This window comes from Myotis lucifugus, unplaced genomic scaffold, assembly GCF_000147115.1.
Source record: "Myotis lucifugus unplaced genomic scaffold, Myoluc2.0 scaffold_134, whole genome shotgun sequence".
In the NCBI taxonomy this organism is placed as follows: Eukaryota; Metazoa; Chordata; class Mammalia; order Chiroptera; family Vespertilionidae; genus Myotis; species Myotis lucifugus.
Window position 1 is genome coordinate 3,047,905 of NW_005871182.1, and position 17,426 is coordinate 3,065,330.

A 17,426-nucleotide genomic window follows, 5' to 3' on the forward strand; every position below is an offset into this window, starting at 1 on the left:
TGTTTTCTCTTTTGTTGGTAAGTATGATGTATTCTATTTAGAATTAAGGTGAAATTAATGTCTTAGATGGAAGGAAGAGAAATGACACCACCTTTTGAGATTTGTTTTCCTTTTTGAGAAAGAAAGAAGCATTTGCTATAGGGAAAACATCTGAAATAAAAGAGAATAACCAAGTCACTAAGTGGAGCCTTCTAATCATGGGCTTGAAGTTGTGTAAATATAAGTGAGAGTACAGAAATAATCTTTAAAACATTTTTTTTGTTCCTATACTTTACTTTTTTAAATCATCACCGGAGGATATTTTTCCACTGATTTTTTAGAGAGTGGAAGAGAGAGGGAAAGACAGAGAGAAATATCTATGTGAGAGAAACACATTGATTGGATGCCTCCTGCATGTGACCTGACCTGGGCCTGGCCCGGCAGTGAAGAGCCTATAACCTGCAACCGAGGTACTTGCCCTTGACAGGAATAGAACCTGGGACCCTTCAGTCCGCAGGCCCACACTCTATCCACTCAGCCAAACCTGCCTGGGCCCTGTACTTTACTTTTGATAGGTTCCAATAAAAAGTCTAACTTCAAATTCCCGCTTCAGAAGTAATTTATAACTGAAACTGTACCACATCATAAGAGTCCTGAAGACATTTAAAATGTTTTCACTTAGATGGTGCCATAAAAGGGAAATTAATATTATATGTTCAAGTAGCTTTGTGTACAAAAATTAGCTTAAAATACTTTAAGATATTTAGCTTTTGCCCGGTCAGTATGCTCAGTGGTTGAGTGTCGAACTATTAACTCAGGAGATCACGGTTCGATTCCCGGGTTAAGGCACATGCGTGGGTTGTGGACTTGATCCCCAGAAGGGGGCATGCAGGAGGCCGCCAATTGATGATTCTGTCTCATTGATGTTTCTTTCTCTATTTCCCTTTCCCTTCCTCTCTGAAATCAATAAAAATATATTTTTTTAAAAGAAAGAAATTCAGCTTTTAAAGCTTATCACTATCAATAGTGAAGTGCTCATTTCATCAGCACTTCTTCTAAATATTACCTTCTGTGTGTTCTTACTCTTTTTTCTTGTGAGAATAAGTTTTTTGAGAGCAGTTTGGTGATATCTATTTCATGCTCAATTCTGGAGTCATGCTCTAATAAATCCGGCTACTGCTCTGGCTGGCAGCACTGAATTTAGCTGGTATTTCCGTTCGTTTGTGATCCATAAAACTTAATACTCTCAGGTGTCTTCTCTTTCAGGAAGCCTCCCTAAATCTCTCTGGTTGAATTCTGTCCCATTTCTGCGCTCTCATGACACCCGGGCATGTGTCTCTGACACTGGGCTTAACAGACTCACTGTTTTTTAATAACCAGTTTGAAATCTGTCGCCCGTATGGCGATGTGGGCCCTTTACATCTCAGCCCATACACGGTGCTTAACATTTAACTGATATTCAGTAATCGCTGGCCTTTCACCAAATAATACTTTTCTCTGAGAGCTTGGAGATACTTTTGAAAGCAATCTTTCATTGTCAGTGCTTCTTGCAGCATTCCTACATAGCTACTTAGAACTCAGGATTTTAAATCCTTTCCTGGTATTTTTGGAGACAGGCAGCTTCCACCCCCAGCATGCAGCAATGGTAGATTAGAAAGAGATTTTGTACTCCAGGCTGTGCCTTCTGTTGACATTCTCTTGCTTCTTAGAGGCTTTCACTGTATAGTCCTCATTCCCTTGGAGCCTCTTTGTGTAGATTCTATCCTCTGAGATTGTCATCTGGCCCCAGTGGGAGGATGCCTAAGAGTTTTATTTACTTATGACAGTTACTGAAAATGATCTCTTGTTCATGGTGGGCACATAAAGCATGAGCATTTTGTGCTGGTACCAAGTACTGAACGGATGTCAATAACCAATTCAGAGTCCATCTCATAAGGCCTCCTTGCATTTTTTTGGTAACAGTTAAGTAACATGGATTAACTGCATTTTATTTATGCTGGATTTCTGGGGCAGAGCCTGGACTCCCAGAGTTCTTTGGGTAAAGTGCTCAGCACAGTGACTGGCACAGGAGCACTTGTAAAGATCTCCTCCTCCATCATCATCATCATCATCATCGTCATCATCATCTACTTCTGAGCTGAAGTAGTTTGGGGCCTTATTTTGGGGTGTTATTTATAATTTGAACACTGAAGTTGCCATAGTATGTCATAATCTTCCATGTGGTTGAATTTGTCCATCTGGAAACCACCTGATTGCAAATGTCTAATGTGTATATACTTCGGTTCTCTTCCATGTTGAGCTCCAGCCAGATGCTAGGAAAATACTTCCTTGGTAGGACTTTGGAATTCCATGGTAGTTATTACTAGAGCTCTTCAAGACTGTCAGAGTCACTGTAAATAAGTTCGTTTGGTTGCCAATGTTAAATCCCAGTAACCAAGAAAAAATAAATAAAATGCAGCCTAACTTTGTTACTTAATTGTTAACCAAAAAATGCAAGGAGGTCTTGTGAGCTGGTTATTTTCTGTTCAGTATTTGGTACCAGTGAATCCCCGAATTGCCAAGATTGCTGTAATAATGGTGGTTATTCATTTGCAGACAATAGGGCCTGTGATTGAATGCTTAAAAGCCAAGCACAGGCATTAATAAAAATTTCTTCTGGATGATGCCTAGAAATTGATCTAATAAGGAAACCTTACTAATGATAAAATGTGTGTGGATGGTGGAAAAAGCTTAAATTTTAGAATCATATGGACCTGACTTTGCAAATGAGTAACACGATATGAACAAGTAATTTAACTTCTGTAGGCCTCAATTTGCTCATCCCTGAAATGAACAGAATAATACCTAGTTTTCTGGGTGTTATAAGATTTAAACATAATAAAGGTAATTTTTCTAACATGATGTCTATCATATTACATGCCATCAGCAAGTAGTATTTGTAGAGACTATTACTTCTGCATTTTCTAAAATCTAGAATAACATTGATTATTAATGCTTCATTGATTTAGTAAAAGCTCTTTGCAGGGGAAAAAAAATTTTAAAACCCAGGAAAACCTCATTTAACAAAAATGAAAAAAAATTACTTTTAGAGTTAAGAAATACAGTATTATCCAGGGCTACCACATATTGTCATTGTTAACTAAATTTGGGGGATATTGCTCCACTATCCATGAATAATAGCTTATTCTCTGAGTCATCATTTCAAGCTGTTTACAGCATTTTAATTTTACTGTAACCATTTGGCTCACTTCCCAAGTTCATACTATTCCATTTGGTTTGTGATAGAAACAACTTTGACAGTGTTGATAATGAGACTGTGACAGAACATGCTGAGAAAAGTAACTTATTAAAGAACATAAGATAGCCCTAGCCGGTTTTTCTCAGTGGATAGAGCATCACCCTACAGATCAAAGGGTCCCGGGTTCAATTTCAGTCAAGGGCATGTACCTTGGTTGCAGGCTCCACCCCGGCCTGGGCCCTGGTCGGGGCGTGCAGGAGGCAACAACTAATGGGTTTCTCTCACATTGATGTTTTTCTCTGTCTTTCCCTCTCTCTTCCACTCTCTTTAAAAATCAATGGAAAAATATATTTGGGTGAGGTTTAAAAATTTTTTTAAAAAGGACATAAAATAGAGAAATCTAGAGAACTAGAGATGACATTGAAAGAAATGAGAATGGAAATTAAAATTGAAATAAGATCAGTGCAGAAACAAGCAAAGAATACCAAATGTGGAGAGTACATAGACGAAAAAACAGTATGTATTTTGTGATTTATGACCTTTTTCAAGACAACAGATGAGGACTTTAGAGAGGGTGAGTTGTAGGGCGGAGACACAAAACCTGGCTGGGAAGGTGGAGAACAAGGGATGGTGGCTGAGGTTGTAGTTGCCAGAATGAAATGCTCTGGATCAAGTCAAAGGGTGGGAGGTAAATGATTTATTTTTTCACTTCCAGTAAGTGTCTGTCTTTCTCTTCACCATTTCAAGCAAAGCTAGGTGAAGTGGGAGCAGGGACCCAGGCCCTTCTGAGGAAACCACCTAACCAATGCCAACCATGCTTCAGCTCTGAGCTTCTTCCTTATGGAAACCATGTGTTCATACTTATGGAAACTAGACTATAACAGCAAAAACTCTGGATTGCCTGCCCCATACAGAAGAATTAATTATCCAAGAAAAGTTACCTTAAATAATTTCAGAAACTTGACACACGTAAAAGATGTCACCCAAGGAACAAGGAACACTAAACTTCCCTTCAGACTCCAGAGGAAGAGAGTCATTAGCCTTCTACTCTGGATGGGAATAATCCCAGTACTTCTGGCTTCTTTTTCCCGCTCTTCACAATATCTTTTGTATTTTTTCTCCTCTTGATAAACTTCAGACCTGTCTCCGTCAGACCTTCTACCACATGACCTTATCTCCTCCTTTTTAGAGTAAATTTAAAAAGTTTCTGCTTAGGCGGAACTTCCTTGACTTCCTGCTATCAGGAGGACAAATCTTATATCTTTACCCATTTTTCTCTTTCCTGTTGTTACATTAAAAGAGGTGACCCTCTGCTTTATCTCAGATAAATCCCACCACCTGTGCATGGGTTCATCACCCTTGTCCTCTCAGGGGCCTTGTTAAAAGATTAAATTATCTTTCTTCTGTCCCTTAAATTTTTCTTTCCACTGATTCTTTGCACTTACACATACTCAGGTGTGTCCACTCAAAAGTCTGTAACAGGTATGCAGATGCTAACTCAACATTTCCCCTTGTATGTCTTAGACATCTCTAATTCAAAGTGTTCAAGAGTGAACTCATCATTCGCCTCCCATGAACTTCCTACTCCTTCTCCCTTCCCTCAATTTAGCAATTTTGGTTGGGTTATGAAATGACTTCATAACCCAACCAAATGTCAAGCTAGAAATCTGGAAAGCATCCTTGATTTCCTCCTTTCTGATCATTCCACCATAGCAAACAAATCTTGTTGGGTCTATCTTCAAAATATATTCAATAACCAGCCATGCATCTCTATCTCCATTGCCACAGTCTGGTTTAGATAACCATCATCTCTTGCCTGAAAGGCTATAATTGACTACTAGTTGATTTCCCATCATTAGTGTAGGTCTTTACTAATCTCTTCTTTATACTGCAGCTAGAGGGAATCTTTAAAAAATCCGAATATGATCATGCGCTCTCCTCACCTTTAAAACAATGATAAAGTCCAGACTCCTTAATATAGCTTACAATACTGTTCACAAGCTACTTGTATTGACTATTTAGTCTCATATCTCACCACATTAAATACTTCAGCCAATCAAAATGTCTTTCAACTTTTCTTAATTGGCATCTCCCCACCCATTCTTTGCCTTGCGTGAACTATGATTCCTAGACTAAATTAGTGCCCCAACCCTTCATAAGATATGTTATTGTAATTACTTGTTTAATTCTTTGCTAGAGTATAAAGGCATGCATTGTGTCTGTCTTGCTCACCAATTTAGCTTTCTCCCTGCTCACCCCCAAACTTCTTCTGCCAGCCACTATAGTGCCTTACTTAGTAATTGGTGTCTAATAGATTCACAGTAAGTATTTGTCAAATGATTTATCTTTCAGAGTTTTGTTATTTCTCTTACTGAACTCAATAATCTTGATTCTCCTATGGAGTCTCAGAAAATATAATCACAAAACTTTTTAAATCTCATGTCTGTGGTTAGAAAGGGAGATGAAGCTTGAATGTTGCCAGAACAACAAATGCTGACACCTTAGTCATTAATCCTTAAAGCTTAAAGGTTTGTGATATTTACTACCCACTTTCACAAAGGATTTAGGCATTTAGAGAAACGCCTTGTCTCCATATGAAGATTATATGAATGTTAACATATATATATGGCCATTTATGTATAAAAATATTTATGTATATCTGCCATTGGGGGGAAAAGAGTTTTCAAGGGTTTGGGGAAGTTGTTTTCTTGGAATAGAAATAATGCTTTAGACAAGATAATCTTTGGAAGTTCTAATATGGCCAACATCACTTCAAAACCATTTGTTGAATGCTTATTAGATATAATATGTCACCTTATAAATTCTGCAAGCACAGAGCCAGGAGGAACCTTTGCTGTCATTTTGGCATGCTTCCTAGACACTGTCTGGGAATTTAGTCTATAGCTTCTCTGACAATGATTACCTTACTTTGGCTGGAGAACTTTCAGGAATGGAATTCCATTGCTGATGAGCCCACCTGCCCCACTACTGGATGCTCTAGTGTCACGATATTTATTCTTCTATTTCCCTTTCCCTTCTCTAACCTACCATCTCTCTTCTTGTCACTTCGACACATAAATCCTCTACTGTAACTAAATCCTCAACTTAAAAGCCTTTAAATACTAGAAAGAAAGAGGTAGTGCAGGTGAGCACACAGTGTTTTGCAGGCCACATGGTAGGTACATTTTATGCTACCCCACTAACTCCTTAAGCAATCTAATACACTAAGCAGCGTTAATAACATTATACTCAGAGGTAATGAAAACTTTCACTATTTAGTTAACTTTATGTCGAAATCCAATTTTTTAGACCTCTAAACATTCTGAGTAAAGAGCCAGAGGTGCTAATTCACCCTGGCCAGCGTGCTCAGTTGGCCCACACACAAAATGGTCTCGGGTTCGATTCCCGGTCAAAGGCATGTACCTCTGTTGCAAGTTCCATCACCAGCCCCAGATGGGGCACATGCAGGAGGCAACCAATCAATGCATCTCTCACATGCATGTTTCTCTCTCTATCCTCTCCCTACCTAATCCCCACCATGCTCTCTAAAAAATCAATGGGAAAATATCCTCGGGTGAGGGTTAACAAAAAATAAATTTAAAAAGAACCTGGGTGCTAATTTATATCTGTTAATAGATAGCTGCATGGAATTGGCTCCTCTTCACTATTTCTAAAATTGGAAGCACATTCCTTGTTGTCCTAGGCAACCTCACAAGGGATGTTTTGAAGAAAGAGTCTTCACCAGTCATGTTAATGAAAGTCTTTTTACTGCACAAACACATCATGGCTTTTGGAAATCACACCCAACAGAACTCTTGCCCTTTTGAAGTGAGAACTTCTTTATTAGAAACTAGAGGCCTGGTGCACAGATTTGTGCATGGGTGGGGTCCCTCAGCCTGGCCTGCACGCCTTCTCGCAATCCAGGACCCCTCAGGGATGTAGCAGTGCTGAAGCGGCAGGCGGCCAAGGGGAGCCCCAGCCAGGCCAAGTGCAGCTCCGCTGCCGCTCATCCGGCCCTCCTGCACCTGCCACTCCTGCTGCTGCCACCACCACCACCACCGCCGCCACTACTGCCACTCAGTAGTGCTGCCGTGGAGGTGGGAGAGGCTCCAGCCGCCGCAGCTGCGCTTGACAGCCATGAGCCTGGCTTCTGGCTGAGCCGTGTTCCTGCTGTGAGAGCACACTGACCACCAGGAGGCAGCTCCTGCATTGAGTGCCTGCCTTCTGGTGTTCAGTGCGCATCATAGCAACCAGTTGACCGGTCCTTCTGATAGTTCGGTCCTAATGGTCACTTAGGCTTTTATATATAGAGATGATGCAATCCTTGGGGAAATTCTGGCTTATTGTGTCCTTTCCAGACCTGTGAGAACATGTCTATGCTGGGGAGCAACCATTTCCATTGCAGCCGGAGAGCACTATCAACATTAAAGCAACCCCTAAACCACTGGGAGACTAAACAACCTGGACTAAAATAACATTGACATTCACGTTGAGACAGCCAGGAGTGATTTAGAGCCAGAGTCTGAGGATCAGCACAACAAAGTGTTTTAGAGGTTTACTAACATCCCAAAGTCTGTGTTTGGGAATTCTCAATGAGTAATCCACTGATAGAAGTCACTTGGACTAAAGTAATATTTTATACTATGTGTATAAATTTCAGTTTTGCAACATTTTAAGGTTTTTAATAGACTGGATTTTTTAAAAAAAATGCTTGACTTTTGAAATATCAAGTCACAAAGTAACTATTTTGAAAGTTTTCTCTTTTTTAATTAAATTTATGGATGAAGTTTAGACAAAAGAAATCTCAAAAAACACCTATATTTCAAGGTTTTTGGAAATGCTTTAACACAAGGTGAATTCTTTGGGGTTTCTATTATTTAACTCTGTCTGAGGAATTTTTTTTTCTGTTCTTTTATCAGGTTCTCCAAAGTACTTACTATTTATTGAATAAGCCAGCACTACAGACTACGTTCCCAATGCAATTTCCAATGATGATAACTGCCATTAAAATTCATTCAGACCTGGAAATCTGTGTGAAGCCAATAGGTAGGTATTTCTTTAAACTATTGTAAATGAAGCAAGAAACTCTACAAAACAAATATCCCTGGAAAAACCAACAGAAACATGTCATGATATTAAATAAGAGTTATCTTTGGATGGTGAGATAATGGATAACTTTTTCCCCTTTTCTTTCTTATTGTCTATTTTAAATGATGCATGTATATTGCTTTTACAATAAAGGAGCTTTGCTTTTGAAAAAGCAGTTGTAGATAATAGTATCCACATATGTGACATGAGATCTCAGGTACATGTGTAGGCAACAGAATCTAAGCAGGGACACAGACACATCTACTGAGTATAGAAACAGATTGAAATGGGATAGCCCAGCCCAACTGGCTCTCCTGGGCTGGCTTCTTTGCAGATCACAAATATAACTCCGAACATGGTGACAGGATTTTGGTACCAGGTTATTTCTAACCCCTTGTGGAGGGTCAACAACTTCTCCATACAGCTTGGTGGAATAATTTTGGATTTAACCTGAGAAACTAAGCTGTTTGGTTCTAAGTAATAAATCTAATATTCAGCAACAAGAGTTCATAAGATTTTAAAAATGCCTGTATATACACAAAGGTAACCAAACTTGTCAATTATCCAGTCTTTACTTTTAATGGGGTTGACAGAGACTAGGGAAATCAGAGAAGTGCTGCCCCCAAATGTCCTGGAAGAGGTACCAAGTGCAAATTATAAATATAGGCAGATCCTAGTGAGTCCTACTGATGTTTGCTAAAACCTGATTTAAGTTAGTAAAACAAACTAAAAAATGACCTCTTAAAATTTATAGTTACACATTCAAGCAAATATATACATATTCAAAATCAAACTTTTTATAATTTTTCTTTTATTAGTTTCTCCATCTATTCATTCACTCATTCCTTAATTTAGCACATGCTTTTTTGAGTAGCTTCCATGTCAGAGGCAAAAACGTAGGAGTTGGGGAATACACTAGGAGGGGGAAAAAACCACAAAAATCCCCAAGTTCCTGGAATATGTTTATAGTGTTCGAGAAAATTTTTTAAAAACCCAAATAAACAAGTAAAATATATCATATGCCATTTGCAGATACATGTTAAGAAGAAAAATAAATCCAGGAAGTTAGGTCGAGCATGCCAGGTGGGAGCTGGGCATGGAGAAAGAGGTGTTGTTTTAACTGGGTGGCCAGGAAAGGCCTCCTGTAAGGTAACTTGGTTAATAAATGTAAGAGGGTGGGTTCCAGGCAACTTTAATATTCCCCTTTCTCAAATCATTTGGGCAGCCGAAGTGGGAGAATATTGATTCAGCGTGTCTGTTATATTTCATTGCACATGTGAAATAACCCTACTTTTTATGCTCTAAGAGTGGTACCTTCAGCGCACAAGAATATGATTCTTACACAAAAACAATACACAGTAAACAAGTTTCCTCCAGAGTTACATGCCTGGTGAACAGACTCTCTCACATGTCCCTTTTTGGTGTCCCATTGACTTAGTACAACCGTTCATATGGACATTGATTTTTTCCCCCTATTTCTCACGTGTTGCTTACTGAAATTGACTATGAGCCCATTGAAAGCAGGGAAGGGACAGTGATTTGTCCTCTTCTCAGCCTCAATGCCTTGCCCAGGCCTTGAACATGTCGGATACTCAATGATTATCAGTTGCATAAATAAATTTCAGGAGTAAATTAGACATTGACTTCAAGCAGTTCATAAGATGACTCCCCAAGGGCCACATTTACCTACTAAACTGTCCAACATGGGTAATTATATTACATCATGATGACACCTGGACTTTTCCAAGCCCTATGTGGACCTGGCATCAAGAAGTCACTCTGTAAAAAGAAAATGATGGAATGCCCCCAACAGGGATCCTTTCAGTATAAGCAGTTCTGAGAGGTTGTTTCCAATCCCATGTTCCCCATGACAGTGCTGTAAAATGAGACTGCTGTCATCACCACATTTTTCTTCTTATCTCTGCAACAGAGAATCAGTTTATAGCCTCTTTCTGAGATGGTGTGGAAGGGTGATATTTTCACATCATATTAGGGGCAAAATTATGAGAGTTTATGATAACTATACTGGGGTGAATAGTAAAAAGATAAAAAAGGAACCCAAAAGCTTGATTTTATAAGAGTCCTGATTCTAGGCCTTCAAAATAATTGTGTGGTTTTGGACAAGTAGCTGAATCTCTGTGAATCCCATGACCTCATCTGTAAACTGAGAATAATAATTAACTACCTGACAGTAATATTATGAAGTTCAAGTTGTAAGTATATGTAAATAATTTGGTATAATGCCTGGTATATAATGTGGGTGTTTAATAGATTGTATTTTTACTACTACTAATAGTAGTGTTGATGGAATATTGCTCAGCCCTAATGAAATTTTACCTTTTGTGACAGCATGATGGACGTAGAGACTATTATGCTAAGTGAAATAAGTTAAACAGAGAAAGACAAATACCGTATGATTTCACGTATATGTAGAATCTAAAAAATAAATAAAATGAACAAACAAAATAGAACCAAACTCATAGATACAGAGGACATTTTTGATGGTAGCCATGTGTGAGGGAGATTAGGGGAATGGGTGAAAAAGGGGAAGGGATTAAGGGGTAAAAGTTGCCAGTTGTAAAAACAATCACAGGGATGTATAGTCAATGCAGCAAAGGGAATGTAGTCAATATTATTTTAATAACTATGTGTGGTGTCAGATGGGTACCAGACTTATCTGAGTGATCACTTCACAAGGTATATACATGTCTAATCACTACATTGTACACCTGAAACTAGTATTATATTGTATTTCAACTATAATTGAAATTTTTTAATTTTAAGAAAAGGAAAATATAATAGTGATACTATTGGAGAACTTAGGCAAATAAGATTTTTCAACTTTTATATGATCACGGAGTATAATGCTCATAAATATATTTGTAATTTAAAATTTATCTTCCTCTATATACTCATAATATTAAACTAAGTAGTGTTTATAATATTCTTGGATGTTTTGTCACTTGAGAACATGAATAAAATGTTTCCCCAAAAATTTCAGCTGCAAAATGGGATGGTATTTAATAGAGAACATCTCTGTGGTCTCAGAACATCATACATGATAAGGGATAGCTTAGCAAACATTTTGCCATCATTGCGGTTGATACTTTTCCTGTAGAAAGATACAGTTGATGAAAGCAATTAGCTTTTTGGGTAGGAAAGTGATGCTTTGATGGGGTCTGAGCTCTGGTCTGATAACTTCCTTTTTGCTTCTTTAGAGCCTTGAAGTATAACTAAGGACAGAGACCACCGCGAGGCACAAACATCACCAACTTGCGTGATTATGGAGATGGTCTGTGTGATGCTGAAAATGTCTCTAGTTTTTTGACAACGGCTAAATAACCATGGGGTCCAGTGGACTTGGGAAAGCAGCAACATTAGACGAACTGCTGAGCACTTGCATTGAGATGTTTGGTATGAGTCTTGTTTCCCCTTCGTATCTCTTGATACTATCACTTCCTCCTAGTCAGAGCCAAGTGTTGCTGAAGAGCAGAATTCAATCTTCATATCTTGGTGCTTACTAGTAAGGCCTTTTGATTGACCCCAGTCTGTCTCCCCAGTATCACTGCTCTCTGCATTTCCTTCCCTTTACTGCCCACAGCTAATACACTAGCCATCCTGTCTGTATAATGATTCTGGAACCTTCTCTGCACCTTTCTACCTGCTTGCCTTTATCATACCCCTTTCACTGAAATTCTGCTTCAGGGTTCATTTCAGATATCATCTCCAATGTTCATAATATCATTCCTAATCTCCCCTGTCAGGATTGCTCCCTCCCACAGTCCTTTGTAACTTTCATATGGCACATGGCATATGCTGCTGTGATCACTTCTTGGTCTTTGGCTTAGACAAGTGAGGGTAGCACAGTCTGCTGCATTCTCTATTTGCATCTGTGTCTTACATCTCCTACTAGGTTATAGATAGACTTTACAGCTATATGCTTATGTTTATGTATCTACCTCAGCACTTTGGATTACTCTTTACCACAGTAGAGTCACACTGGAGTTGTTTGTTGAATTGATTTTATAGGAAAAAGCTAAACCAGAATAGGGTTACCAGATAAAATACAGGATGATCAGTGAAATTTGAATTTCAGATAAACCACAGTTTTAGTATAAGTATGTCCTAAATAATGCATGGGATATACTTATATTAGGAAATTATTTGTGGTTTACCTTATTTCAGATTTAACTAAAGGTCCTGGATTTTCATTTGCTAAATTCTGGCAGCCCTAAACCAGAGTAAGGGTGAAACCTACCCACTTAACTTGCAAGAAAATAGCAGCAGAAGTAGGAGGAAAATGATAATTGAGTCTATGAGAAATTTTTGACACTAATGTTTCTCTACTGATATTAAGAAAAGAGAAGAGTAGTACTGTTACCTCCTCACCCCTCATCTCATTTTATTTTTTAACAGATGACAATGGAGAGCTGGATAATAGTTATTTGCCAAGAATAGTTCTACTGATGCACCGATGGTATTTATCTTCCACTGAACTGGCAGAAAAACTTCTCTGCATATATCTTTTCAACTACTGTATAATCATAAATCAAGTTATGTACTTATGTAGATAGAGTGTATAACCAAAGCCAGTAAATTAAGATGATAAATAATCTTCAGTCAGTTATCCAGCTGTTTTGTGAATATATTTAGACGTCTAGACAAAACATCTGGATGGTGGAGCAAATAGTTGCCTATCCATCTGGATGTTTTGGCTCTACTTGAACATAAGCACTAGATATAAAATGAAACAGGAGCTCTGGGCTGAATGTCTCTAACCTGCTTCAACATTTCTGCTGTGAGTACAATGAAAGAATATTTAACACTGATTCAGGATCTAATTCATTCCTTTTAGAAGGGCAAAATGATGGACCTAGAGAATTTGATTTAGACATTTAGAAATGCCAGCCAAAGTAATATGATGTGGCTCAGGCACAAACACCACCTAAGATTTTACATCTTTCCTTACTGTCAAGATACAAAGAACATTCTAGCAGGTTTATTGTAATTTGTGGACTGATGTTAATTTCAGGTTTCCTTCTGACTTAAGAGGAGGAAAAACAATACCACTCTAGAACGTTTTTTAGCAGTTCACCAGTTAGACATAATGCAGTCTTAAAAGATGGTTGAAAGTCAAATGACTGAAAATGGCAAAATAGTCTCACATTTATAAGGACGTTTCATTCCCCAATATCTAATGTTATCATGTAATTGCTAATATTGGTTCCTATAGTCTCTGCCTGCTTCAAGCCCAGGAGCCCTGCAGATAAGAGAGAAGCCCTACAAGGCAGGGGAGCCCGAGAGGGGGCGGGCCCATGGAGTGTCATCCGGGCCAAGTGGGGCTTCCACCTGCGTCCTTCCAGCTTCCTCCACTTTCCACTTCTTCCCTCCATCCTCCCACAGCCTCCAGGCCGAAGGGGATGATAGAGAGGATAAGGGGACATTCACCCTGAACAGAGGTCCCTGGAAGTGAACGGGATCCTGGTTCCAGGTGCCCCAAGTTTCCACGGGTCCCACTGCTGAGGGTAGCCCACAGGAAGGATGGATGGAATTGTCTCAGTCTGGTCCCATCTCTCATCGGGATCCTAACACTGTCCAAAGAATGTGCCCCAAACAGCATTCTCATCATTAGAATGCCCGCTGATAATATGAAACACACGTTAAAATGGATATTTAGACACAATACAGCCTAATGTCTGAAAATACAGATTGTGTAACAGTTGAAACTGCCTGTGAGCTGACATTTCTTTAGATTTTCCTCCCTTTAGATCACTGGCTACTGCATACCCACAGTGCCTGGCCTATAGCGGGAGCTCAGTAAATATTTGTTAAAGACAGTGAATAAATAGACCAGAATAAATTGCAACACACCCTGTGTATTAATAAACCTGCCAATGACATTTTCAAATACTAAAGAAATTAAAGTACATATATAAGGCATTGATCCTCATTACAAAACTTTTTTTTTTTTGCCAGAATGGTGCTTCTATGTACTACCAATTTTAAATGATATCTAGTTGGTAGCATAGGTGTAATTATAGTTGACAGTCATCACTTGGTAAGTGCTCAGGAAGGTAAAATTTTGTAAGTGATTTCTCTTCCTGACCAAAAAAGGACATCCCAGAGCAATAAACTATTCAGTGCTGACATCATCAGAACACACTTCTCTCCCCATTTGAGCACCCACATAAGCCAGAGGTCCCCAGTGCGGCCCTCTTATCAGGAATTCGTCTACATTGATCAAAGCTGCAGGTGTCTGCAAAGGAAACCAATTGCAAGGAGCTTTTCTTTAACGAGTGCACGTATCGAAATGCCAGTGGAGAAAGCTGTGATGAATTTCGATTAAAGATCTGCTACTTCATGAGGTAAATATACTTACAAATTTAATTGTCTTGTAGTTACTGCTTCTGGTGGACACTTTCCTTTGCCCCAAGAGGCAGACCTGGTTTGACAATGAAACTGACTCAGATTCCCCTTCATTGGTTTTGCTAAAATTGGCCCTCCTCTGTTCTTGGGGGTAGAATGTATCTTTCTTTGGAACTAGAGCTCACGCAGTGGTACATGTGATTAGGGGATGAAAGCAGCCCTGAGAGTGAATTCTTTTATTCTCCTCCCTCACCATGCACATTCCCACCTACTTGCCATGAGCCTAGAAGGGTTTCCTTCTGGAGAGAGTCAGAAAGAGGGGCTCAGTGTGGGAGTGGATTTGGGTCCTTGATTGAAGGGAAAGGGTTAGACTCAATGTGATGGGTGGGGGATAGGAGATTGCTAATTGGGGTGTGGTCCTGGATTCTCTGTTGAATGTAATCTGTAAAATGATACTATAGTTTACACAGAGGCCCAGCTTGAAATCTTCTGGTTGTCAAAAAGATGTGATGCCTTTCAGGTACTGGATTCTGAAATTTCCTGCAGAGTTTAATTTGGACCTTGGTTTGATCCGCATGACTGAAGAATTCCGGGAAGTGGCTAGTCAACTAGGATATGAAAAACACGTCAGCCTCATCGACATATCCAGCATGTAAGAGTGGTTCAAGCTTCTTTCAAACATGATGAGTCCTCTGTTCAGGGCAGGGACTAGTGACGACCCCACTAGACCTCAATCCATACCATTTCAGAATCAGGGTGTGCTTCTTTGAGAAAGTCTTGCTGCAGTGAGCACCATTGCACCTAGTTCATCTCTCCCAGCTTTGATTTATTTATTTGTAAAATGGGGGTAGTACCTTTCTCATGGGGTTATCATGAGCATCCAGTCAGTATATAAAATAGTCGGTAAAAGCATTTGGCACATATAAATGCTCAGTATTTTCTAAAACGTAGTGAATGTCCCCTATGCCCTTGCCACTCATACTGTGGTCTATGGATAGCCAGCATTGGCATCACGTGGAAGCTCAGTAGAAATGCTGATTCTCAGGCCTCACCCTAAACCTGCTGAATTGGAAACTGTACTTGAATAAGATCCCCAAGTGATTCATATGCTCATTCAAGTTTGAGAAGCCCTATACCTTGGTGCTTCTGAGGCTGTACAAATGTTGACCATAGTTGTGCCATGAACTAGTTAGCTCAGTTATTAAGAACATGGTGCTAATTAGGATAGTGTTTTATATCAACCAGTTCACTTTGCACAGAGAAAACTATCTTATGACCCTTAGTATGGGTTTCCATCTTGCAAATATGTGTTCTTTTGTCCCAGGCATTCTCACTCTAGCCTATTTTCCTACAATACTTCTTCGAGAGTGATCCAGGAATCATTCGGGATGTTGTTAAAAATCCAGACAATTATTCAGGTTCATTCCCAGTAAATCAGAATCTCTGGCAATGAAGTCAGGCCTCTGTCTTTATAACAAACTTTTCTGATGATCCCTATCTTACTGAAGTGTGAGAACCAGTTTCTAGTGATTCCCATGTGCCTTAAATCACTACCTATATATTGATTAACTCCCAAATGTATAGACCTAGTCCTGACCTCTCCCTTATGATCCAGACCTTACTGGCCACCAGAAAGACCAAGTGAGAGATTCTGGATGGATCAGTGCAAATCCGCCCTGTCTGGGAAAACAACTCGAAGTTTATGTTCTACTGGCGATGGGTCAGTGGTTTTCTCTTCAAATACCCAGGACAGCGTGTGTATTTTGCACAGGCCCCTGGAGGCAGGCCAAGAGTTACAGAGTCAATAGGTTAATAACTTCCATGGAGGGAAAGAGGCTTTCGGCACACTGACCAGACTCACTCCTCTTTTATAGACCTTCCTACGATTGGATGAGAAGAGTCACACAGAGGAAAAAAGTATCCAAGAAGGGAAAAGCCTGTCTGCTGTTTGACCATCTGGAGCCCATTGAATTGGCTGAGCACCTCACTTTTCTAGAGCATAAATCTTTTCGAAGGATCTCGGTAAGAAATTTGACATTTATTCTTCCAAGGATAACAACCTCCATGCCAACTTTCCTAAGAGCCGCGTTTTCATACGCTGACGTGTTGGCAGCCTCTGTCACTGTGTTCTATTGGAAAAGTGCCCTTAATTCACAGGAACAATCCCTTTCCACCAAAAATAAATATTATCCTGTCTTTATTTTATGGCTCGGGAGCTATATTTCTGCTGCTGTATTTTCAATGTCCCCTTTCATAGGATGAAAGCACGACTTTCTGAATACCCAGTGCCGATAGAACCACTCAAGGTTTATTTAGGTCTGTTGGCTTCTCCCAAGTGAACGTGTTTTGCTAGGCCCTTTGTTTGGGGGGAGAAATATTTATTTAGGTTGGGATTTGTATAAATGCCTACTTATGGGTGTAGGTTGAAAATAGGAATTGTAGGCTTTGAGGAGAATCTCAGCATCCAAGTGTTTGTTTCCCAGGGATGGAGATCCTGAATTAAACATTTCTTTCCTACTCTGTCTTGATAGCTTTCCTTCTCTACCCTTTTCTCCCTTCTGACCATGGTCTCTTACTAGCTACCTACTCACTGCCCACTTGTTATGATAATATTTCCACTACGGTTGGTTACAAGCAGCCTTTGTCTCTTTCACCAAGCTCTGGGGCGGTCACTTCTCCTCCTTCTTTCCCAAGATGCCAGGGAATGAATTACATTATTCCTTGCAAAGAAGAACATGAGGTTAGAAATATGGAT

General features: G+C 39.5%; 1 protein-coding gene across 1 annotated transcript in view; it reads left to right on the forward strand.

The window, feature by feature from the left end:
* Positions 1–17,426, forward strand: part of RASGRP3 (RAS guanyl releasing protein 3) — a 101,593-nt gene that overhangs the window by 53,502 nt on the left and 30,665 nt on the right. Inside the window, exons 2-7 of the mRNA XM_014460577.2 lie at positions 8,137–8,263; positions 11,524–11,719; positions 12,722–12,824; positions 14,608–14,670; positions 15,192–15,323; positions 16,546–16,693. Coding sequence (XP_014316063.1) covers positions 11,650–11,719; positions 12,722–12,824; positions 14,608–14,670; positions 15,192–15,323; positions 16,546–16,693 — 516 coding nt within the window. The 5' untranslated portion in view covers positions 8,137–8,263; positions 11,524–11,649. The remainder of the gene's footprint in view (positions 1–8,136; positions 8,264–11,523; positions 11,720–12,721; positions 12,825–14,607; positions 14,671–15,191; positions 15,324–16,545; positions 16,694–17,426) is intronic.